Source organism: Pimephales promelas, chromosome 16 (assembly GCF_988280905.1).
Source record: "Pimephales promelas chromosome 16, fPimPro1.hap1.1, whole genome shotgun sequence".
NCBI classification, from domain to species: domain Eukaryota; kingdom Metazoa; phylum Chordata; class Actinopteri; order Cypriniformes; family Leuciscidae; genus Pimephales; species Pimephales promelas.
Genome location: NC_142784.1, coordinates 27,860,940 through 27,883,619, shown reverse-complemented (window position 1 = coordinate 27,883,619; position 22,680 = coordinate 27,860,940). Strand labels below are relative to the sequence as shown.

The 22,680-nt window shown below is 36.5% G+C and overlaps 1 protein-coding gene and 1 long non-coding RNA gene across 4 annotated transcripts; one reads left to right on the top strand and one right to left on the bottom strand.

Annotated features, from left to right (window-relative positions):
* Window positions 1–267: 267 nt before the first annotated feature.
* Window positions 268–15,722, top strand: LOC120478860 (uncharacterized). Its single transcript, XR_016146899.1, has 3 exons — window positions 268–1,408; window positions 5,403–5,469; window positions 13,317–15,722. It is a non-coding gene; the product is annotated as an uncharacterized LOC120478860 (long non-coding RNA).
* On the bottom strand, window positions 7,575–21,994 carry scn2b (sodium channel, voltage-gated, type II, beta). 3 transcript variants are annotated; one of them, XR_016146898.1, is made up of 5 exons: window positions 15,565–15,714; window positions 14,699–14,909; window positions 13,790–13,985; window positions 13,635–13,702; window positions 7,575–12,440 (listed from the first exon to the last, which is right to left on the bottom strand). XR_016146898.1 is itself a non-coding variant. In XM_039671028.2 (5 exons), exons 1-5 carry the CDS (start codon window positions 21,838–21,840, stop codon window positions 12,410–12,412), a joined length of 687 nt encoding a protein of 228 aa, XP_039526962.1. In that variant the 5' UTR covers window positions 21,841–21,994; the 3' UTR covers window positions 7,575–12,409. The 3 variants fall into 3 exon arrangements, 2 of the variants coding, with proteins under 2 accessions (XP_039526962.1, XP_088977519.1); XM_039671028.2 differs by lacking the exon at window positions 13,635–13,702 and adding an exon at window positions 21,759–21,994 and having other exon boundaries at window positions 15,565–15,731; XM_089121393.1 differs by lacking the exon at window positions 13,635–13,702 and having other exon boundaries at window positions 7,575–12,322; window positions 12,361–12,440.
* Window positions 21,995–22,680: the final 686 nt, after the last annotated feature.

Genomic DNA, 22,680 nt, shown 5'->3' with positions numbered 1-22,680 from the left:
TCTCAGATCTGGAGTTTTCCACCCATAATATGCAGGTCTTTTTTGCCATTTTGGAAATATCCAGGTATATCTCGCCTACCACTTTACTTACTGCTTTTTGCATTGGTAAGAGTACATATTCTGAGTGTGGATATGGGGTTGGTTGATGATGATATATGGAAAATATATAAAAAAAATTTTTATTTCAATACATTTTAGTGTTTTTTAACTTTATTTGATAACTGTGAATCTTAAGCTTTGATCGGGAACATTTGCGGAAGAACGACATTGTTGCTTGATGCAGATGTGATACCAAAAAAAAGAGACAGCAGCTGTTTCACAGACATCTGATCTAAACAGAGATATTCACACACACACACAGATATCTGACTGAAGAATGTCATCATGTGTGGGCCGTTGTGATTTATAGGAGAGCACTCAATATCAACCCCCTGTGGTTGGACACACACACACATACACACGAACATATACTTAGGACAATGTGACCTTGGGAGTCCATATCACAGCATATGTGTGTGTGCTTATGAGGGTGGAGATTCAGAGAGAGAGAGAGGGAGAGAGAGAGAGAGAGAGAGAGAGAGAGAGAGAGAGAGAAAGCAATTCCCATATTGCAATCTACTGTATAGAACCAGTAAGAATGAGAGAGAGAGAGAGCGCGATTGGACAAGAGAGACCCACTCATAGTTGAAGAATGGAGAACAGAGGTTGGTGGCACTTTGGAGCAAGGAACACAATTGGCTTCGGATTGAGAATGGTCATTCAATAGAAGAGAAAAAGAAAAGAATGTTTTATTACCGGGACCTTAATATGGATGGATAGATTTCACCTGGAAGTCACATACGGGACGCCACATATCGAACTAATGATTTACAAATTCCGGAAAGCATTCTGGAGGTGAAACGCTTGTTTATCATTGATAATAGCGAAGATACTGAACTCCCCGGACTGCACCAGCGAGGGGAGCATGATGTTGCAAAACTTCGCCAGACGGGAAAGGCAGAGAGGAATGGGGAGGGGCGGAGGAGAAGAGGTGTGGAGAACAGCAGGAGGGGGGAGAAAGCGAGCCGGAGAGGTAGAGAGTCTCTGCATTTCAAGTGCTCAACAGTGACCTTAGAATCTCCTATGTGTCTCTCTCTCTTACTCACTCACTCTGCATTAAAGTACAATGCTGCGTTTCTTCAGACCTTTAGCATCCCAGGAACAACTACAAGAGTGTCTGCAGGAGGATGCAGCCCTTCCTACTTCTGTTTCTCTTTTGCTTCCTCTTATTCTACAACTTTATGATGCATGGAATGTGACGGGAAGGAGAAGTTTGGACTAATGTTCAGGACAGGCTTCACTTCACTACCACAGAATGGTACTTTAACATTTAAGAACAAAGACTTGTTGTTTGATGGTTCAAAACTGGGTGAGTAAAAGAGATTTCCATCTTGCCGTATTGTGAATAAACACATCTTTAAACACTTCACTAAAACTAATGTCTGTGTAAATGTTATTTAAGTTTTTTAATTCCTTTAGCTTGGGACACACTTAACAACTGTAAGGCCGATTATAAATGTAATTTGATTCTTACGACTGATCATGCCCAAACGCATGTGTTCAGCCAGGCGTTGGAAACTGTATGTGTAATTTTTTTCTTATAATGTTTCATGTGTCCGCGGCTTTAAGGAACCATTTGTACCTGGTCCGATTCATAAATATGACTTTTGTTGGTTAGTCAATCAGGTTGATTCAGTGACGATGTATCAATTAAATCAGATAACTTAGATGTTACTATGTGAAGCACATTTTAAGGTTTCCTGACAGAATACTGAAGAGACACTTTTACAAATCTTTACACTTACAAAGAGTAACTTACAATTCATGGGGATATTTCAACGCATTAAAGAGTGGTACCTAAAGAAAATGTCATCGACTTCTTCATCTGAAGGGACCACGTAGGACCATAGCAGAAGCATGGCAATGAGACCCTTTCTCAGGGAACCAAGGTTACATTTGTAACGAGAGATGCTCCCTTTCGAATGGGAACTCGCACTGTGTCCTAGGATGCTAAAGCCTGTTTTATGCTTCTGCGTCCAATCAACGTCCCCTCTGCGTCGACGCGAGCCCCTCTCCGACCCCTCCGCCGTAGCTCGACGTGCACCTCCCAAAAATTGTAACTACGTGTCGAGGCGACGCAGACAGCAAGGGCTGTGATTGGTCAGATTATACATCATTTCCAGAAAGTAGCTTTTCCGGTTTCCCCCTCCCGCTATAGCGCCATTTTTAAAGCGACTTTGTTGTTGTTTTTTTGTTGTTTTTTCAGTTGTTCAACTTCGATTAGCTCCAGCTGCAACAACATTCTTTCTCTTTCGCTCGCCATTGTCGAAGGGCTGCACAATTAATGGAATTTGTAATCGCGATTACAATTATGGATGCCACAATTATGTAATCGTTCAAAGGCACAATCATAAAAAGTCCACTTACATTATTCTGTGTGCTTAAAATGTGTTTTTTTACAGGTTATCTTACGGGTTTTTTTCCCCCATTGTTTTAATTTTGGTTAGTGTAACATTATAATTATAATTAGCATTAAAGCAACACTATCTAACATTGTTTACTTAAAATAATGTTTCCAAAATCTGATCAGTGGTTCATCAAGTCGTAACAGGGTGAAAGGCACTTCTGCTGTCGCCTGACGGGGTCTGTATCACTTGTACTAACTTCGGGGTTCGGGTAGGAACCCGACCACAAAAAGAACTACAAAATTCGACTGCTTTACATCAAGCACTATAATAGTCATTTTTTCATTTTTCTTCGTTTCTGATGTCGCAATACATCATCCTTTCATGAAATCATGTAACATACTCTACCTTGTCTGTGGACATCGTTCATTCTAAACCCGGTGCTGGATAAACAGCGAGCGTGCGTGCGACGGTAGGCTAAATTATTTACGACAGCGGCAATGGACAATTTCGTTTCCAACCAGTAGGGCGACCGAAGAGGAAAAGTTAGTTGGTGTTACTTTAAACCATAGAAAGGAATTGAAAGTTTTTCAGGAGTTTTCAGGCGTTTTATTTTGATATAACAATGGCATAAAGCTGTTCAAAACATCATTCAATGTAAATTGTGATAATCGTAATTAATAATCACAATTATAATTTCAAGGCAATAATTGACAATTATGATTTTTGTCATAATCGTGCAGCCCTACCGGAAATGAAAAAGTGGAATCGGCGCACAGAACCAAAACAAACTAGCAAAGAGATTCACGAACCACACCCCCTCCCCCCATAGCGTTCTGGCGGTGAAATGCACCACGATGCAACGCAACCTGACGCAGAACCATAAAACGGCCACGGCGTCGTAGGAGTGACGGCGTAGCTACACCGTGGAGTTGACGCAGAAGCATAATGAGGCCTTAATGGGAAACAAATGCCTACTCTGCCATCCTGAGGGGAATGCATGCTAGATTGGCTGTGACTAAGCCCTAAAGATTCAAATGGCCTAATTGTCAGAGTAAAATTCCCAAATTCCCAGACCCCAAGCTGCATGCCTCAATCAGGAAGGTCACACTTACCATTCACCTCGCTTGGTAAAATGGAAGGATTTGGCCCAGAGCTCAAAGGCTTGGAATCATTTACCTAATGAACGATTCCTTTAAGGGAGTATAACCTGGGACAAAAAAAAGACACTGGCCTACAACTTCAGGGGGACATAAACATCAACCCCTAGAATAACCAGTCTGCTTAAACAGAATCCCAGACTTAGCTCTCTAGCAGGGGCCTACAATGAGAAGGTATCCCAGAAAGGCAATAACCAGTTTCTCAGTCTTGCGTATGTTATACCTGCAGTTCTCTGCCATTGTGTCCTGTTTTCCCATGTTTTGATTCATTCTTCCTGTTGCTCTGAATTATTCTTTGCTTGTGTGTACTTTTGGACTGTCTTTCTGGTATTTGACCTTAGACTGCGTTTGGATTTTCGATTTTGGATTAGCATACTCACATATTATGGTAGCCCTGTTTGTCCTAAATAGTGTTATTACACCTTCGCCATTAATATGTTTATAAGCAACTGAAAAAAAAAACCCCACAAATGTCATGTCAAAACATCTCCTGAACCCCAAAAACACCTTAGACCCCGGAGGTAAACAGGTTCAGACACTGGTCACACTTAGGCGTCCAACATTAGTTTTCTAGAACGCAATGCGAGTTCCCATTTGAAAGGGAACTTCATGCATCTAAAAACTATTTAAAAAGGAGAAAAAGAGAGAATGAAAAAAGCTACTAAAAAAACAACATCAGCATTGGTTCTTAATTATCACCAGCACAGATCCAAACATTGCTGAAACATTTATAAATTTACATTTCCATGTACATGTATTCATTTAGCTGACACTTTTATCCAAAGCGACTTACAATTGCTATATATGTCAGAGGTCGCACACCTCTGTGTCTTGCTCAGGGACACATTGATGTCTCACAGTGAATTTGAAACCGTGTCTCTCACACCGAAGGCATGTGTCTTATCCAGAGTGCCATCACCACCCCCTAAATTTACTCTTGTAATAGAGACATCCTAATGGAAACAGTTGGGAAAATTAAATAAAAACACATAATTGTGAGATTGCCAAAATCTGTACACATTTAATTATAAAAGAACACAAGAGTGCTAATAAGTTACACACCAAGTAAGATTGGTCTTATGAGGAATTTGACTTGGTCATTCTAGAATAAATACACGCATTATTTGGTAGTATACATACAATTACCAATAGAAATAAGAAAAAGAAGAAACAAGCACATCTGTGCATCTAAAAACGGACTAATTGCAGCGAGATTGAGTTGCTGAAGGGTTTTTACACCAGATTTTTAAATCACATCTGTCTTGCTGACTCACTAGTGGCAGCACCCCTAACATTACATGTGATTCATTTAAATATGTTTAAACTAAAATAAAAATTATTCTTCTGATTGGAGTATTAGTAATCAATAGATGGACATCTCAAATAATTCATGGTGGTCTGTTTAACTTAATTTGTTGGCAGATTTTCAGTCTTGATATTGAAGTGGTCATGATGTTGTGGTAGTAGATATTCATGAAAGTGCCAAATTCAGCTATGTATATTTACATGCATGAGTCACCTTCACTTTTGCCTGTGCTGCAATTTTCTCCAGCAGTAGCTACATCGTGTTGATCACTCTGCAGAGACGCTGCCCCCTCAACACCCTCTCTCAGCATAACCTACATAAAAACACCTGCCCTGCCTACCTGCTCCAAATGTCCGTAATGCATATGGCCATGCGCTAACATTAGCTGTTCTGGACAAAATAGGTCAAAGTAGCTCAGTAGGCTGCAATAAACTAAAAAAAATAATCAATATTTTAATACAATAATTGTAATATTTGATATTTCTTTTAAAGAAACTGATTCAGGTGTTTGCCCCAGATAAGAAGAAAGAAAGCTTAATGGGTTTTGAACATCATGGGGGTGAGTAACTGACAGTGTTGTGCAAGTTACTTCCAAACGGTAATACATTAGGTATTACTTGTTACTGTTATTTGAAAGTAATTCATTACCTTACAATATTACTGTCCCAGAATTGTAATGCGTTACATTACTCATGTATTACTTTTGAGTTACTTTCACCAAAATAACTAAGTAGAACTTAACTTTTTGGCTGTAACGATATGCAATATGAAACCGAAATCGCGATTCGCCACACGACTCAGATCCACGAACCTACAGAATCGCGACACACCTCTTCCAACTCCAGCGTTATTCTCCTTACCGTCCATATCCAATGCTGCCTTATCTTTAAATTAGGCTATTAGTATTATTTGAAGTTAACATTATAAAATACGTAGACCTACACCACAAAACTAGTTGAGGATAAATTATTTAAAATTGGGGAAGTCCAGCATTATGGACATGACATTTGCAGTCAAAACTTGAAATAAAAATTCCCAGAAAATTCATGTATTGAAACGTATATAGGCTACTTCCTTAAAGGACTCCAGACATTAGACAAATATCAGTCTATGTTTTATTTTTAATGTTAGGAAAAAGACAAACATTCACGCGCAGTGTTGGGAGTAACGCATTACAAAAGTAAGACATTACAGTAACATATTACTTTTTGCTGTAACGCAGTAGTGTAAGGCATTACTAATCAATTTTCAGTAATATTTTACTCGTTACATGTTCAGTGAGGCTTGTATTACAGTTGTATTACAGTGTATTGTCTGCTTTTACTTCTTAAAGGCAACAGACTATGTGAAAGTTTTAAAGTAGTCTTTTAGTGCCAGTTCAGAGCGGTCGCGTCTGTAACATTGTTTTTTTCCTCATAAATGCGAACACGAAAACTAAAATAAAATGAATATTTTAAGTTCTATGGAGACGAGCCAACCCTTCCTCATCCGATTTGCGCAGTGCAATTAACAGAATTACAAAAAATGTATTTCGCCTCCTATTTTTTTGTCACGCGTGAATGTTTGTCTTTTTCCTAACATTAAAAATAAAACATAGACTGATATTTGTCTAATGTCTGGAGTCCTTTAAGGAAGTAGCCTATATACGTTTCAATACATGAATTTTCTGGGAATTTTTATTTCAAGTTTTGACTGCAAATGTCATGTCCATAATGCTGGACTTCCCCAATTTTAAATAATTTATCCTCAACTAGTTTTGTGGTGTAGGTCTACGTATTTTATAATGTTAACTTCAAATAATACTAATAGCCTAATTTAAAGATAAGGCAGCATTGGATATGGACGGTAAGGAGAATAACGCTGGAGTTGGAAGAGGTGTGTCGCGATTCTGTAGGTTCGTGGATCTGAGTCGTGTGGCGAATCGCGATTTCGGTTTCATATTGCATATCGTTACAGCCAAAAAGTTAAGTTCTACTTAGTTATTTTGGTGAAAGTAACTCAAAAGTAATACATGAGTAATGTAACGCATTACAATTCTGGGACAGTAATATTGTAAGGTAATGAATTACTTTCAAATAACAGTAACAAGTAATACCTAATGTATTACCGTTTGGAAGTAACTTGCACAACACTGTTCACGCGTGACAAAAAAATAGGAGGCGAAATACATTTTTTGTAATTCTGTTAATTGCACTGCGCAAATCGGATGAGGAAGGGTTGGCTCGTCTCCATAGAACTTAAAATATTCATTTTATTTTAGTTTTCGTGTTCGCATTTATGAGGAAAAAAACAATGTTACAGACGCGACCGCTCTGAACTGGCACTAAAAGACTACTTTAAAACTTTCACATAGTCTGTTGCCTTTAAGAAGTAAAAGCAGACAATACACTGTAATACAACTGTAATACAAGCCTCACTGAACATGTAACGAGTAAAATATTACTGAAAATTGATTAGTAATGCCTTACACTACTGCGTTACAGCAAAAAGTAATATGTTACTGTAATGTATTACTTTTGTAATGCGTTACTCCCAACACTGGTAACTGATTTTCATTTAAACAGAATTTTCTATCCTTTATTAAGCTAATATTTTAAGTGAAAATTCAAATATTTTTAGGGAAAAGTAAAAAAAAAAAAAAAAAAAAAACCCACAGAAACAAAATGCCTTTTTCTGTGTTTTTATTGGAAAAAAAAACAATCAGTGATGCAGCTCATTGTAATGGTTCAGCGCAAGCATATGTATTTAAAGTAGGCCAGGGTTAGACCTTACTAAAACAGAGGCATGCATGATGGAAAAATGCATGAAAAATGCAAAAAAAAACTGGTCCCCAAGCCATTCCAACCAGCCTCGCTGGACTGCTGTGATTGATTATGTCCATTTACATGTAATGCTTGTATGATCTTGATGTGTAGGCTAATGCATTAAGGAAAACATCAAGGCAGTACAATCAACAATATGGTATCATGGTTACATATCTGTGCTATAATTGACCTATAGTGTATATAATTATAATTACAAAATTATTAACAGATAATCAGGGATTTAGAGTCATGTTGCCTGGCGATGAAGGCAATTCAACCTATGAATGGCAACCATTAATGCACCAGCCATAAAAATCACTGTGCCAGAGTCTATCTTTCAGAAGACGGCTTAATGTTAACTGCTGTGCAGCAAATCAAATTATAAGCTTTATGGTTATGTTTTATCCTTTTGGAGTGTCTTTGTGTCACTCACATTATGATATCTACACAATTGCAAAAACGCAGAGGGTTGTAAAACATACAAATAAAACTGTATAATGCACATGTCTACATGTGGACGTGAACAAAGTGACTAAGTGTCATTTTGTATGAAATTATAATTGAATACATAGCAATAACACTTAAAAGTTCTGATTACACAATATGTAAATGTCAATAGAACCTTATTGAGTCCATAACAATATCAACACTGATTTAAAGATGTTGAATTCAAATAATAATAATAAACAGAATACATAAATGAGAATACATTCAGACAGAAATGTATAGAGGTAACAGCAAATTAGTGGTACAACAGCATGGATTTCCCATGTATTTTTGGTATTTTTTTTTGTTAGTGATATAACAAGGAAGAATATAACATGTCATAAAATACAATAAAAAAAGTAATTTCCATATGTATAACCACAGTTTTATCACTAATACCCATGGATAAACAATGGTTATAAATGGTTTATTTGTGGTAACCATGGATAACCATGTTTATTATTATTAATATTATTTGTTGTAAAGCCATGGTTATAATTTTATAAGAGATGATGGGGAACTGTAACATAATACATTTGCAGTGGGAAAAAAAAAAATGTGTTGGCTTTGCTCTGCTAAAGGTGAGGCTTAAAATCACTGTGGCTCCAGGCTTTGGGCCTGTGCTGCATAAACGTTGTATTTTTTTTATTTTTACAGCATGCGAACCGAGTAACTATAGATAGTGAAGTAAAATAAGTACTACGGTAGTTTAAACTGTTATGGTTTGAAGGCAAATACTGTACAGTATATATTGTTCAAGTTTTTTTGTTTTGTTTTTTTTTATGCCAGAACAAAGAGGAACTGTTTATTAATTAATGAATGAAGCTAATGTTCTAACCTACATCTCTATTAATTGCTTCAATTTAAATAGACAGACTTTTCAACGTCATTCAAGATTACAACATATATATAAATATATTTAGATTTAGATATATTTATTTTTATTGAATTAAACTACTTAAAAATACTTCTCACGTTTCCTGAACAGAACACAAAATCATACTGTTGTAACGTTGATGCTATTCTTTGCAGAAATTGTTATATTTAGCAGATGATATGTATGGACTACTACACAGTCCATAGTCTACTACTATGAGTACAATAAAAGTGAGTTCACAATCAATGTTTGTTTCACAATCAAAATGGATTCCAAACACATTCGATACGGAAACAAGATTATATATTTTTTAAACAGAACTAAAAGTCTGGTTTTGGTTTTGTTCTTTTTCTTTTGGGAAAAAGGTAGAGTGAATTAATTAAAGGTTTTACTTCCTCTGTATACCACAATTCAATTTTAGTTAAATTTGACACATTCAATCATCTTTCACTTGCAAAAGCTTAAGACTCAATTTTAACCGTTTTTAAGCATCTTTCAGATTATAAGATTACAGTAGCTGTGAAAATTGATTATCAGGTTAAAAATGAAGTGTTCATAAATTCAGTACAGAGAAAAATAATAAAAACGTATATAGATACTAATGTGAAATAAATTCACACATTCCAAATAACACACCACAACATACAGTACTTGTCAAACACAATAATATTAACAATCAAATTAGTTGTTTTTTTTGGTATCCACCAAAATGTTTCAAATACCACATAATCGTTGCACCTGAAATGATGATGTTTGTGTGTGAAAACACTGTTTTGTAAATGGCATTTTCTATAAATAGGGTACAAAATGCCTGAAACTTAAAAAAAATATTTTAGGGTTTCAATTTTGGCATAAATTAAGCTGTCGCTCCAAAGGATATTTGAGTGATTATATATATATTTCTATTCATAATTTCTGTCTTGCTGTAAAAGGGTCCAATTTGGCTTATTTTTTTGGCCTGACAAGGAATGTTGCACGTTTAGTTTTTACAATGGAAAAAAATGTTTTTTAAATTGAATTTAAAATTCACTTATTTTTTACTATTAGCAAAATGTTAAAAACTTAAATGTCCATATTTTAAATTTATGTCACTCTTCTATGATTTACATTTTTTAGATATAGTCAAGAAAGTCCTCTGAGGTGGAACAGACTAAAATCGCCATTTAAAAAAACAAAACAAAACAAAAAAAACACTCTTCATGCTATGTTAGTTTTATATTAGATAACAAGCATACAGTTTCTAATAGGTCATAACAAAAACACAAAGGGATTTGTGGCTCTAAAGGGAGATCTGGGGTGCGTTTCCCAAAAGCATCGTTAGCCAACTACGATCGCAAGTTCCGTCGTTATCAGCATAGTTCAACGAGTCCGTGTTTCCCTAAACCATCGTTCCAACGGACATTCGCAAAGTTGTGTGGTTTGAACGACAGATCTCGACCATCGTTTCTATATTGCAGCACATTTGGATGTAACAAATCCTTATCTTGAGCAAAATAAGCAAGCTGACATTCAGTACAACCGGTGCCTTTTATTTAGAATACATACAATTGCAATTTACGTCTTTTAGTTTTTCAAAAGATTTGAAGTACCGTGTTTGAAGAGTGCGCATGTGCGAACGCGCTCCACTATGTAAGAACGAGCCAAATATTGAGTCAGGTAATAAAGCAAAATAACTGAGAACAATCAGAAATAGTCCTCAGATGACATGTCTGTAATTTATATTAAAAAATCTAGCGTTAATTGGATCTCAAACAGTTTCATTAAAAGTAATTATTACTCCACCACGTGCGAAACCAACGTGATTGAACTATACTTTGCGACAGTGGGTTTCGGGAAACAGTCGTGACTAGCTAGTTGATTTCTCCAATGATGCATCGTACCATGGTAGTGAAACAGTGAACTATGTCGTTGTACGGGAAACGTACCCCAGAACAGTCCTCACTGCAGAACATGAAATCCAAGGGGAGGAGTACGGATCCAGATCCAACTTTTCCCACCTTACATATACCTAAACCTACCCATCTCCGCCCCCTGATCCTACCTATCTCCGTCCCTGATCCATAACCCCACCCCTAATCCTGCCCATCTCCACCCCTTAGATTTGGATTCAATCCGCCCCCTGGATCTCGTGTACAACAATGAGGTGCTACTGTCTAAAGGCTGTGACACACCAAGACGATTTTAAAGAACTAGCGGCGATGAAAGCCGACTGTGTTGTCACCTTAAAAAGCTGGACTTGAAGACAACGTAAAGGCTACAGGCGACGGTCAGCACATGCGTGTAAGAAAACAATTGTCTACATCAGCAAGTATCAATAGTCTATATTCGTCATTCAAAAGTGGAAACATTAGCCACATTCCCATTAAATATCAATCATGCGGATCACTTTTTTTAATTTCAGGCAGCACAAGGTATGCCAATATTTGTGCATCGAAATGCTCAGGTAAGATGCCGTGCTCAATCAGCCAAAATACCCCAGACAAAGTCCAACTAGTGCCGACGGTACAGAACACACCACCAAAACTGGGCCAGCTGACGTTCAACGATGGCCCGATGCTGGTCGATGACCGACCATCTGCTTTTTGTGTAAGGGCCTTAATGCTTTTAAAAAGTCATGGGACACCAAAGTGTACTCTATTCATAGATTGTGCCAGATGCTTATGCAAAGTAATGATTAGTTTTGTGCAATTAGTGTGTATCATGTATAAGAAAAAGAAAATTGTCATGCAATGATTGTACATGTTTTGGAGGCGTGTTATATAAACAAGCAAATAGATTTTAATGGATAGTCATGGTCAGGTTCAAGGTATCACTGCTAAATATTTTGCTGTTTTAGTACATGCTAGATTGTACAAACAGCGCAGGATTTTGCACAACGAGAAGGCACACACACATACACATACATTATGTTTCTGCATCCACGTAAAGAGGACGTTGAGGGCAGTGATTTCTCAAGAAACTGTCAAAATGTATAAACACCATAAAGGTAACTTTGGCAGTAATAAAGCAGGACTTTGTATAATTTAAAACTCTCCCTTTTAGAAAATTCTTAGCAGAAATACTGGATGGCTAATATTTGTAGTGCTAATAGTGGCAGTAGTTGAAGAAAAAAGAGATACTGACCAAATAAACAGTTCTGTAGGACACTGTTATCACATTAGCCTGCCATTTTGAGTGGAAGAGGCAGTATAAAACCCTTTGTGATTTCTCACCAGTGATTGGACGTCATGGCACTGTGGCAGAGATCTTCCTAACATGACATGTCTGGTCGCTACACAAGAAAACCGAGGAATGTTGAATGAGACGTTACAAGACGAAGAGTAGAACACGTTTTAAATATCTTCAGGCAGGAGGCATAAATTTCTGAAAGGTAAAAGAAAGACAATGAAATGTGAGAATTTATTATTAACAGGATATTTAATAATCTTGACGGAAAAGAAAATCCCGTTAGTTGGGATTAGTTGAGTTCAAAATTCAAGATTTTTATCGTGGTATCTGATAGTCTCAATGAATTTGGTTTAGAATAATAATTCGGGAAAAATTTCCAAAATGTTCCAAAAAGTTCGAAAATATCATTTCTGTGGATCCTTTCAATCAAAGAAAATCCCATTAGTTGGGATTAGTTGAGTTCAAAATTCAAGATTTTTATCTTGTTATCTGATAGTCTCAATGAATTTGGTTTAGAATAATAATTCGGGAAAAATTTCCAAAATCTTCCAAAAAGTTCGAAAATATCATTTCTGTGGATCCTTTCAATTAAGCAGTTCAAAATACTGATTCAATGATTCACTTGAATTGTTGTATTTGTATATATATAGTGTACTTCAGCAAACCAAATAACTGTACAAAACCTGCTCTTGCAATATATATATATATATATTTTTTTTTTTCATTTCATTTTATTGTTTATTTTTATATATATATTGAGTGGAATATATATATTGCAAGAACAGTTATTTGGTTAGCTGAAAAACACTGACAACAACCACCACAAAAAGACACAACAGAACCCAACCAGGGGTGCGTTTCCCGTACAGTGACGTAACTCGCTGCTTAACTACCATAGTACGATGCATCGTTGAAGAAATCAACTAGCTAGGTACTCACGACTGTTTCCCGAAACTATATTGTCGCAAAGTGGTGTTTAAACACATTGGTTTTTGACATCACGCTGTGTTAGCAATGTTAGCTTGCTTATTTTGCTTAAGTTAAGCCAATAAACTCTGTTTCTAACCACAGGTCGAGATCTGTCATTCTAACCACACAACTTTGCGATGCTGTTTGCGAATGTTCGTTGGAACGATGGTTTCGGGAAACACCGACTCGTTGAACTATGCTGATAACGACGGAACATGTGACCATAGTTGGCTAACGATGCTTTCGGGAAACGCACCCCAGATAAAGAAAGACTACTGGTAGCAACCAGAGAATTCAGAATTCAACCTAAAAACGAGAAGGACAGACTGATGAAAAAATGATGGAAAGAGAACTTGAAAGAGCCACTGTCAACCACAGTCACATGACCACCAAGACACACCAGCTAGCAATCAGTTTTACCAGAAAGTGAAGGATGGAGCTCCACACTACGTTAGGCCTCCCTGGCTAAGATGGCGGGTTAGGGCTGTCTGTTTCAGGATTCAAAGTAAGCAGTTTGTTTACAGAGATGAATTACTCAAATACTGGGAAAGAAAAGAAGACGAACAAATTCTTACTTTGTTGCTTCTTCTGTTCCTCCTTCTCCATCTACTTTGCCCTCTTCTTCCATCTTCTGCTCGTCTGAGATCAGCTCCTGGTGCTTATGTCTACGAATACACTTCACCACTACCATGGACAGAATGAGCAAAGCAAGAATGCCCCCCACAGATGCCCCGATGGCGACAGCGATGGTCGAATCCCTTGGTGGTGGCACTGGGCAGAGGAAAATAGAGAGAGAGAGAAAAAAGATGCTAACAAAAAACTTCGCCAAAGGGGCATATTTATTCAGTGAAAAAGTATATTCTGAAAATCTGTGTAAAATAATGTACAAAAATAAAATAAAATCTTTCTGGGCCAAGATTGAGTAGTTACAGCATCTACCTGCAGTGGCTAACTGGCCTATGCTAACCAGCCAAAATCTTAGTACTGGTTGCATTCTCAATGTTACCATTAGTGGTGCTAGAGCAGACAGTAGTTATTAACGTTTTCTAGTATTTCTTTAAAGACTGACAGTTGTTAGGAGCTTAGTGATGGTGATGTTGAAATAATCCAACCGTGGTGTAGTTCGTTTATATCCTATGTTTAGCTTTTTACTCCTGCTGGTTGCATTTAGGCTTTAAAAGGATAGAATCTGTGTTAATTTGTGAAAAGAATAATACATTTTTTGTTGGTTGAAGAGATTATTTTCTATATTCCAAAAGCCAATAGAAACATCTGATTGGGTTTTTGTCAAGGGAACCAGGGTAATGCAAATTTCTGGGTTGACCTACAAAAATGTATGATCTCTGCAACACTCTATTCTAATCCTAGACTTAACAACACCTCCAATAATGAAACCCCATTTATCATGGCCTGTCTTGAAGCCACCCTGGTTAAAGGCACACAACTTTTGTCGTACAGCATCTTAGCCAATGCTGAAGTCTTACATTCAGTCAAGACGTTGAACTGGATGGTGCCGTGACCCTGAATGCGATCTGGAGGGTTGCGCACATAGCAATTGTAGATTCCATCGTCGGACAACTGCACATCTAAGATAGTGATGCTGAGGTCATTCTTATCTAGGTTTCCAGAAAAAATAGCTCGCTCTCCAAATCGGCTTGGCTTCAGGGGTGTTATCCTGTTCTTATAGGTCATGAACTTGGAAAAGAAGAAATTGAAGGTAGATTGAGAAAAGTGATGAAACAAAAGAATCGTCTAACTCTTATATTTCTGCAAATATTGATATTTCAATAGCCCCTTTCACACAACAATCCCAGTAAATTACCGTAAAATTGCCAACATGACTTAAATACACAAGCTGTTCACACAAGCAATAGCTATCTGCTTTCGTTTCACCATCTATTCAATTTTATCTTAAAATCATGAGACACGCATAATACTGATGAATGGAAAAGAAGGCGGGGTCTCGAGCACGACACGTTGAAAAAGCTGAGAGATGTGGCGCAGCAGTCAAAGATGATCATCGAGTGCAAAAGAAAAACTATTAAAAAGCTTACTGTAAACAGTGCTGAGTAATCGCATTATATCCATTATATGGCCCAAATAAGACTTCTTACGTCGGCACGTTCTGACATTGTACGTGATCTCATACCGTCATTCACACAGAACACATTACTGGTATTTTACTGGTAGTGTTACAACTAGCCTTACCAGTAAATTGCTGGAACCAATTTACTGGTATTTTTTAAAAGGTCGATTCACACATGATCTCTTTACCAATAAAGACTCTATGTGTGAAAGGGGCTAACATTTTGATGATATTTAACATTTTAAGTCTCTTATTTTAACTCACCATCTCCTCTGTGCTGTTGAGTGTCTCCTGATAGGTCCAGTTCATGGCAAAATGCTTGGGGTCCAGCTTGTAGCATGAGGTGAATGCACACGGGATTCTGACATCAGTTCCGTTGAGAGCGTTGATCTGTTGTTGCACCAGCACATCCATGGAAGTCACTGGACAGGCTACAAGATATGTAAATATACAGACATGTATAATTCCTCGCTTTTGATTTTTCTGTCATCTGATTGGTCCACATTTTTGTTTTTTTGTCATCTAAAGTCACTGAAATGAATTTAAAGTCATTCATTTAACTATGAGTTAAAATGTTATTGCCAACCGTTAAAAAAGCTGTTCCAAAATAAGTTGGAATCGGCACAGAATGGAATGGTTAGGCTATAAGAACGGTTTGGCCTGATGGTGGAAAAGTGGGACATGCGTCTTAGCGTCTAGAAAACATGGGAAAGTCTTTATATCTGCATTAAGCTTACACTGGGTGACATTATTTGTATTAAATCAACAGCCAAAATGTCATAATTTTGTCTATCAGTAAGGTTCACTTTCTCCACCTCTGCACCATTTGGACAATTCTGGCAAATGGACACCATTCTGCACCAAGTTCTGGACAAGTTCCCATTGCTGCAGCAGTTATGCTTTATCGGCCCGGCTCTCTGCAGTAGTAGCAGCAACTTCGTCACACCCTCCCACCCCATCCCATCCCATCCCATCCCCACCCCCTCAAAGTGCTGCAGTTTAGTCCGCCCCCCTCCCTCTCGAAAAATCAGGTGTCCTCACGTATAGAGAGCAAGAACTACAGCAGCTGTGTTCAGGAGAACACATACACACACACAAACCTCATGTGTTTGTGAATACCTCCAGTAATCACAGTGATTTATAGTGCGCTATATTCAGAGTGCCTACAAAGCAACATTTGAACTATACAGATATACAAGGATTCATTATACATAGTGTTTTGTGCTACTAATGCTGCAGTCTCCTACTTGTGCTTTCAGTGTGTGCTGTAATAAACACACGCACAGCATAAATACACACACACGCAGAGTCAGCACTCGGCCGGGTGTGTTACTCAACACCGGCACTACGTCAATGTCGTCCCCACCCACCCTTTTACTTTCATGTATATTTAGTCGTTTTCTCTCTGCGCTACAGCAGAGGCGCTTCAGAACTACTTCACGTTCCCCATGCACATTTAATCACTGAATTCATGCATTTGAATAAATAATAGTCCAACTGTTGTCGTTAAAAAGCTACAATGTATCGGTAAACTCTTTTACGTGACTGTTTGGGTATTTATGAGCATGAAAATATAAGGTCTGACTACTGCTGATGTGTCCAGCCCACTCTTGGAGAACCGATTTGATGCATGTATCAATATTCACCGGTTCAGAGTGCTGTAGGCATAAAATACTGCAGTGTAGCTCTCGCTCGCCCTCTCTCACAACAGTCCCTGACAAACCCCATCCCTACACCCTCCCTGCGCTGTCTGTCCTCTTTTATCTGCTCTCAAGGTTATGGTTAAAGGAGAAATGTGTACAAGGTACATTGCGCAGCTGTATATGCACAAACAAATAACAATAATTATATAATAAGATTTTAAAGGGGTTATGAACTGGATTTTTACATTTTTTTATATTGTTGTTTGTGGTCAACTTATGACGTTCGCTTGTTTTTTACATTAAAAAACATCAAAATGAATAAGTAATAGGCTATTTTTTCTACCTGAGCTCAGCTCAAAAATGCTTGGTATTTATGGGCGTCTCGCATTAAAGACGTGGAAGTAAACGCCCACTGCTGTGAGTGGATAACAGTTTTGCATATTATAATGAGTTTAACTCTCGATCCGGTTTGTCATCACGAGGTATGCCTATGTTATTTAGCTATGCATAATCGGGCTAAACCGTCGTGTTGAAGTAGGCGTTGATCTTCTTCTGCGGGGGTGGTGTTTTATCCTCTTTGACGTCATAGTTTCCCACTTTGAAAAACGAGTCGTTTGCTGAGCCTGGTGTCAATAAAAGCTTTTATTGGACGTTTTCAGTTCTGAAACTTACAGGATATTCTTATATGATGACCTCTTAGATGTCAAAAGCTCAAGGAAAATTTGATTTCTCAGTTCATCACCCCTTTAATATATATTTCAAAGTCAAAATCTGCTAAGGGGAAATAATGGAACATCTATTTGAAAAAGTGATTTTTCACTATTATTTACAACAGGATTTGGATTTTCAAGGGTTTAAATAAAAAAAAAATGTTATAAGAGACAATACAAACAACTTTGTGCATAAAAAAAACACTCATTATTTGATTAACCCTTGTGCATACAATTAAAAAAAGTTACACATAGGTAAAAAGAGGACAAAAATGTCCATGTCAAAAAACTGTCATAAAAATGTGACGCTTTGGAGCACAGACTTAAGTTTGGTATCATTTTAAAGAAGACCCTTTGCAGATTATTGCTGAAGTATAAAAATGATAATAAGTAAATCCAAAAAAAAGTTATATAGGTATAAGTTTATGAAAATTATTTATAAAATAATATTTTAAATAAAGTATATATTTTTTAAATCAGGTTGAACTCAAAACTACAATAAAATCAAAGCCATAAATCTAAATGGGTTGTGTTCCAAATTTGAGGATGATATCTCAAAAAATGAGCTTTCGGTAACAGTTTGTTTGGGCGTAGTAACATATTTTCCCCATTGGGTCCCAGCAAAACCCCACTGGAGCTCACAGGGATTGGATTGTCAGACTGAGAGAGAAAAACTGCAAATTCCAAACACACACATGCGCACACGCACACACACACACATATTTTTTAATAACACACATACTAACCACACTCTGACATCCATACCAACACACCGACACAAATATAGTTGCACAATTTATCCAGTTGGCTCTATAGTATGCCGAACCAGAAAACAGGAATAAAGCGACATTTGTTTGATAGGCCAAACTTAAAAAAAATGACACCATCTGATAAAAAATAGTAAAAAATAAAATTTTGAAGCCTTGCCATCAGAATGAAAGCCTCTTAACAAAGATTGCATAATTTTATAGTTAACTGAACCGGGGATTAAAAATGGCAGTTTTAATGGATTTCAATGGGGACATTTTTGTCCAAAAGGGGCTGAGAGGAAGTATTTTTTGTACCTAATGCAAAAAAATATTTTTTTAAGAAAATGATGGTGAAATAGTAAAATAAAATTCCAATAAAAATACACACCTGTGCCAAGTTTTTTGCAGTTAGCTTTAACACAGACAAAGTGGTCAAAAAAACAAAACTGAAAAGGACAAAAATGTCCACAAGGATGCACAAGGGTTAAAGTCAAAGTCAATGGATTCACTTCACTGACTGAATACTTTCCGGCTAAGACACAAATAAACATTATCTTGCAAACCCACATAATTTGAATATTACAACATCGATGTCTGTCAAAAAAAATACTGTATAACGTGTACAACATACAGAAGGATTTACGAGAAGGGGAGTTCCAGCGAGTACATGCATTCCTTGGAAAACCCACACTACCGGATGTTTTGACTATGCCGAGAGCAGGGAGAAAATGGCGGGCTGAGTAGCATCAACATGCTGTCTGTCAGAGACAATAACGTGCATAATACATAACGCACGTGAGTATAAATTTGTTCTTCACACTGCATGCTAAAGAGAATAAACAGCAATTCAATAGAAAAACTTCGGCAGGTTAGTTAACATCGTTCACCGTCTTGGTTTTGATGGACGATTTGAATATTTTCAATAATTTTATATTCTCTATTCTCGACTGATCTTTTTTTTTTTTTCATTTGTTTGGCAATAGATGAACTGTTAAATGATTGATCTTGAGATGAGTCCCAGCATTCGTTCAATTAAGCCCTCATATATATATATATATATATATATATACACTGTAAAAAATATTATTAGTTTAACTTGAAAAAATAAGTAACTTAGTTGCCTTAAAATTTTAAGTTGATTGAACTGGAAAAAGTGAATTAATACAATGAAGGAGATTGATTTAATCATCAGAAACTCAAAATAATAAGTTATCTGAACTAAATAAATTATTTAAGTAGATTTGACAAAAGAAAAAAATTTTGTGATAACAAATCTTGAAAATATTTTTTTTTACAGTGTATATATATATATATATATATATATATATATATATAAACTTTACAGGTGACTTTTATAAAACGTAGTTTGAGCCCTATCTTCTTAGTTGTTTAAAAGATTAAGCCAGTTATCAAAGTTTGATAAGACGTTTCATTTTCCAATAAAAGATTCTAAATTACAACATGATTCGTTACATTTAATTAGCAGATTTTGACTCATATAGTGTATTGTGTATATAACTGTAACATTAATATGTTAGTTTTAGCTAGGTGTGCTGATATCCAGTATAACAGCACTAGGACATTTCGTACTCCTCGTATCACTCTGCACTCACTCATGTGGTATTTCTCTTTTATTTCAGTATCGGTTTGTTAAAAGCAATGTTATGGCAACAAATCTGTTTAGACGTTTTAGTTTTTGCTTAATGACTGAAATGTTGGGGGCGAAACTTTGAACATGGTATGTTAGCACAGTAAATAAGAAGAGCGAGACATCTGCATTTCTGAGAGAAACAGATCTTCACCAGCTTTTTAACAGCAATTGTTTTCTCATAATCTGCCATATGTCATATTCGGCTTAGACAACTGTTACTGCAGATGGATTGTATCCATTGATCCACTATTTTCAGGGACAGTTCACCCAAAAATAAATATTCTGTCATCATTTACTTATAACTTTTTATTTCATTGAAGACAAATAGAGGTATTTATAGCTGAATATCCAAGCAGTTATTTTCCATACAATAAAAGTGAATGTTGACCATAGATAGCTCCCATTGACTTCCATAGAAAAAATATACTATGCCAATTAGTCAACCATGTCTGGTTTCCAACATTCTTAAAAATATCTTATTTTGTGTTAAGAAAGAAACGAATACAGGTTTGGGAACAACTTGCGGGTGAGTATGTAAAGATAACATTTTTTGGTGAATTATCCCTTTAAGGCCCCTTTCCTCAACCTGCAGTATTGCCTGCAATATTGTTGGTTTAACTTAAAAAAAGAAGTAGGCTAACCTGGTTGCCTTCAAATTCTAAGTTCATTGAAATGGAAAAATTGAGTTAATACAACAAAGGAGATTAATTTAATCATCAGAAACTCAAAATATCATGTTATCTGAACCACATAAATCATTTAAGTTGATTTGACAAAAGAAAAATGTTGTGATTACAAATCATGAATTTTTACAGTGCATATTTTCCTATTTAACTGTCATTTTATTATTATTTAAAAGTGCTGTTCCTCATCTTCAAATGTTATATTCCGTGACCATTTGTGACAAATGTGACGTCCTCTTTTTCTCCCACTCTCAATTTTATCTTACAATATCACCAGTTATTTATTTATAGGCTATGTATTTTTTGCGTCGTCAACAAAAATGGTATAATAATTGAAGCAAAAGTAAACTAGTTTTGTCATCGTTGCTGCTTTAGCCATTGTTTGTAACCATTTGAGTTCAAGAGTCTATGACTGACTGACATTCACTTGTCGCCTCCTACTGGTTCAACGATGTAAACTGAAGAAAGATTTACTGGAAAATATAAACAAGCGTGATACAAACAGTGTGGATTGTAGATATCATTAATATGACACGGAATTGTATGCTTAACAGAACATTAAAAACGCAGCAATGATTAATGTCATCAAATCTGGTGGTCTGGAGAAAAACGGAAGTGCTGTTTACTATTGTTTGACATTAAACTGGAAAACGATTATGACCTAGCGTTTCATAATCTGATCTAAATGCGACCACAAATGGGCGCATTTAGATCGCATTTATCTAAATGGCATCACGATAAAACGCAGATAGGCTAATGCTGAGGGAGACAATTAATCTGCAATAATAATCACCATCAAACGCTATAATAACATAGCCTATGTCCTACACCTCATTTTATTTGCATGGATTCTTAAAACGCATAATATTAATAAAAAGGCTCTAGCCAAGGCAGGGAAACATGACTGAAATCACATCTGTTTGGCTGGTAGGCTACAATGAAATCGTTAAAATGTCAAATGATCATTTTAATGATGGGCTTATTTATTTATTTTTTCCATAACAGAAGCATTTTTTACTTACCCAAAAACATCACCATTGCAACACAGGATAATTTCAAAGCGGACGCCCATTGCGTTCCCCCAGAATGCAATAAAATGGCCATTTTGGTCGCTGACAATAAACGAATAGGAAAATAAGTATTCAAAATGTGTGTGAGATCTATTTCTCCGTTTCAATCATAGATAAAACACGGATATGTTTTTTTTTTTTTAATTATTATTATTTTGTGCTATGATGTGGCTGGCAATGTCTGTAGCAAGCGCACTGGTTGATATTATGGTTGTGGTTAGTCATTTGTCTTTATTGAGGTTTCAAATCAACCCCGTTGCAACATTATAATATTAAAATACTATAATGGAAACACATAAAACGGTATATAAAAATGTCATTGTATTATTGTATTAGCCTATATGTCCTTCCTCGATTCAGTGCAATCAAAAATCAGTCGAAGAAAATCTACGCGGCCGTTGACACAAAACCAAAAAAATGACGCACTAGTTTGCAGAAGAACCACCTCTCCTCAGTAATGGAGATTAAAATGTAGGGGACTAAGGGAGAGTGGGGTAAGATGAGCCAGTGGGTAAATGGACCCACCCCCTTTTATCTTGACAACCGTACACTTTAATTGTCATGTGACCAGAACCACCTATCATTTCTGCCAGACTGTGAAAAAGAGAAACACATCGGAGGAGTGGAAGGAAATCATTTAGCCTACTTTAAAAACTGTTTTTGGCTTGTCAAAGTACAATTTTAGCATACCACATGTAATGGCTTTTACATCAAATGAAATGTAAAAAAATATGTATGATATTGGTGATTTAGCAACGTTTAAAACCATGCAAATCGTTTAAATATTAATCTGAATTGACATAACTAGTTTTGTCCAAAATGACAGCTGTGGGGTAAAGTGAGCCAAATGCATTTGGGTAAATTGAGCCAGTAT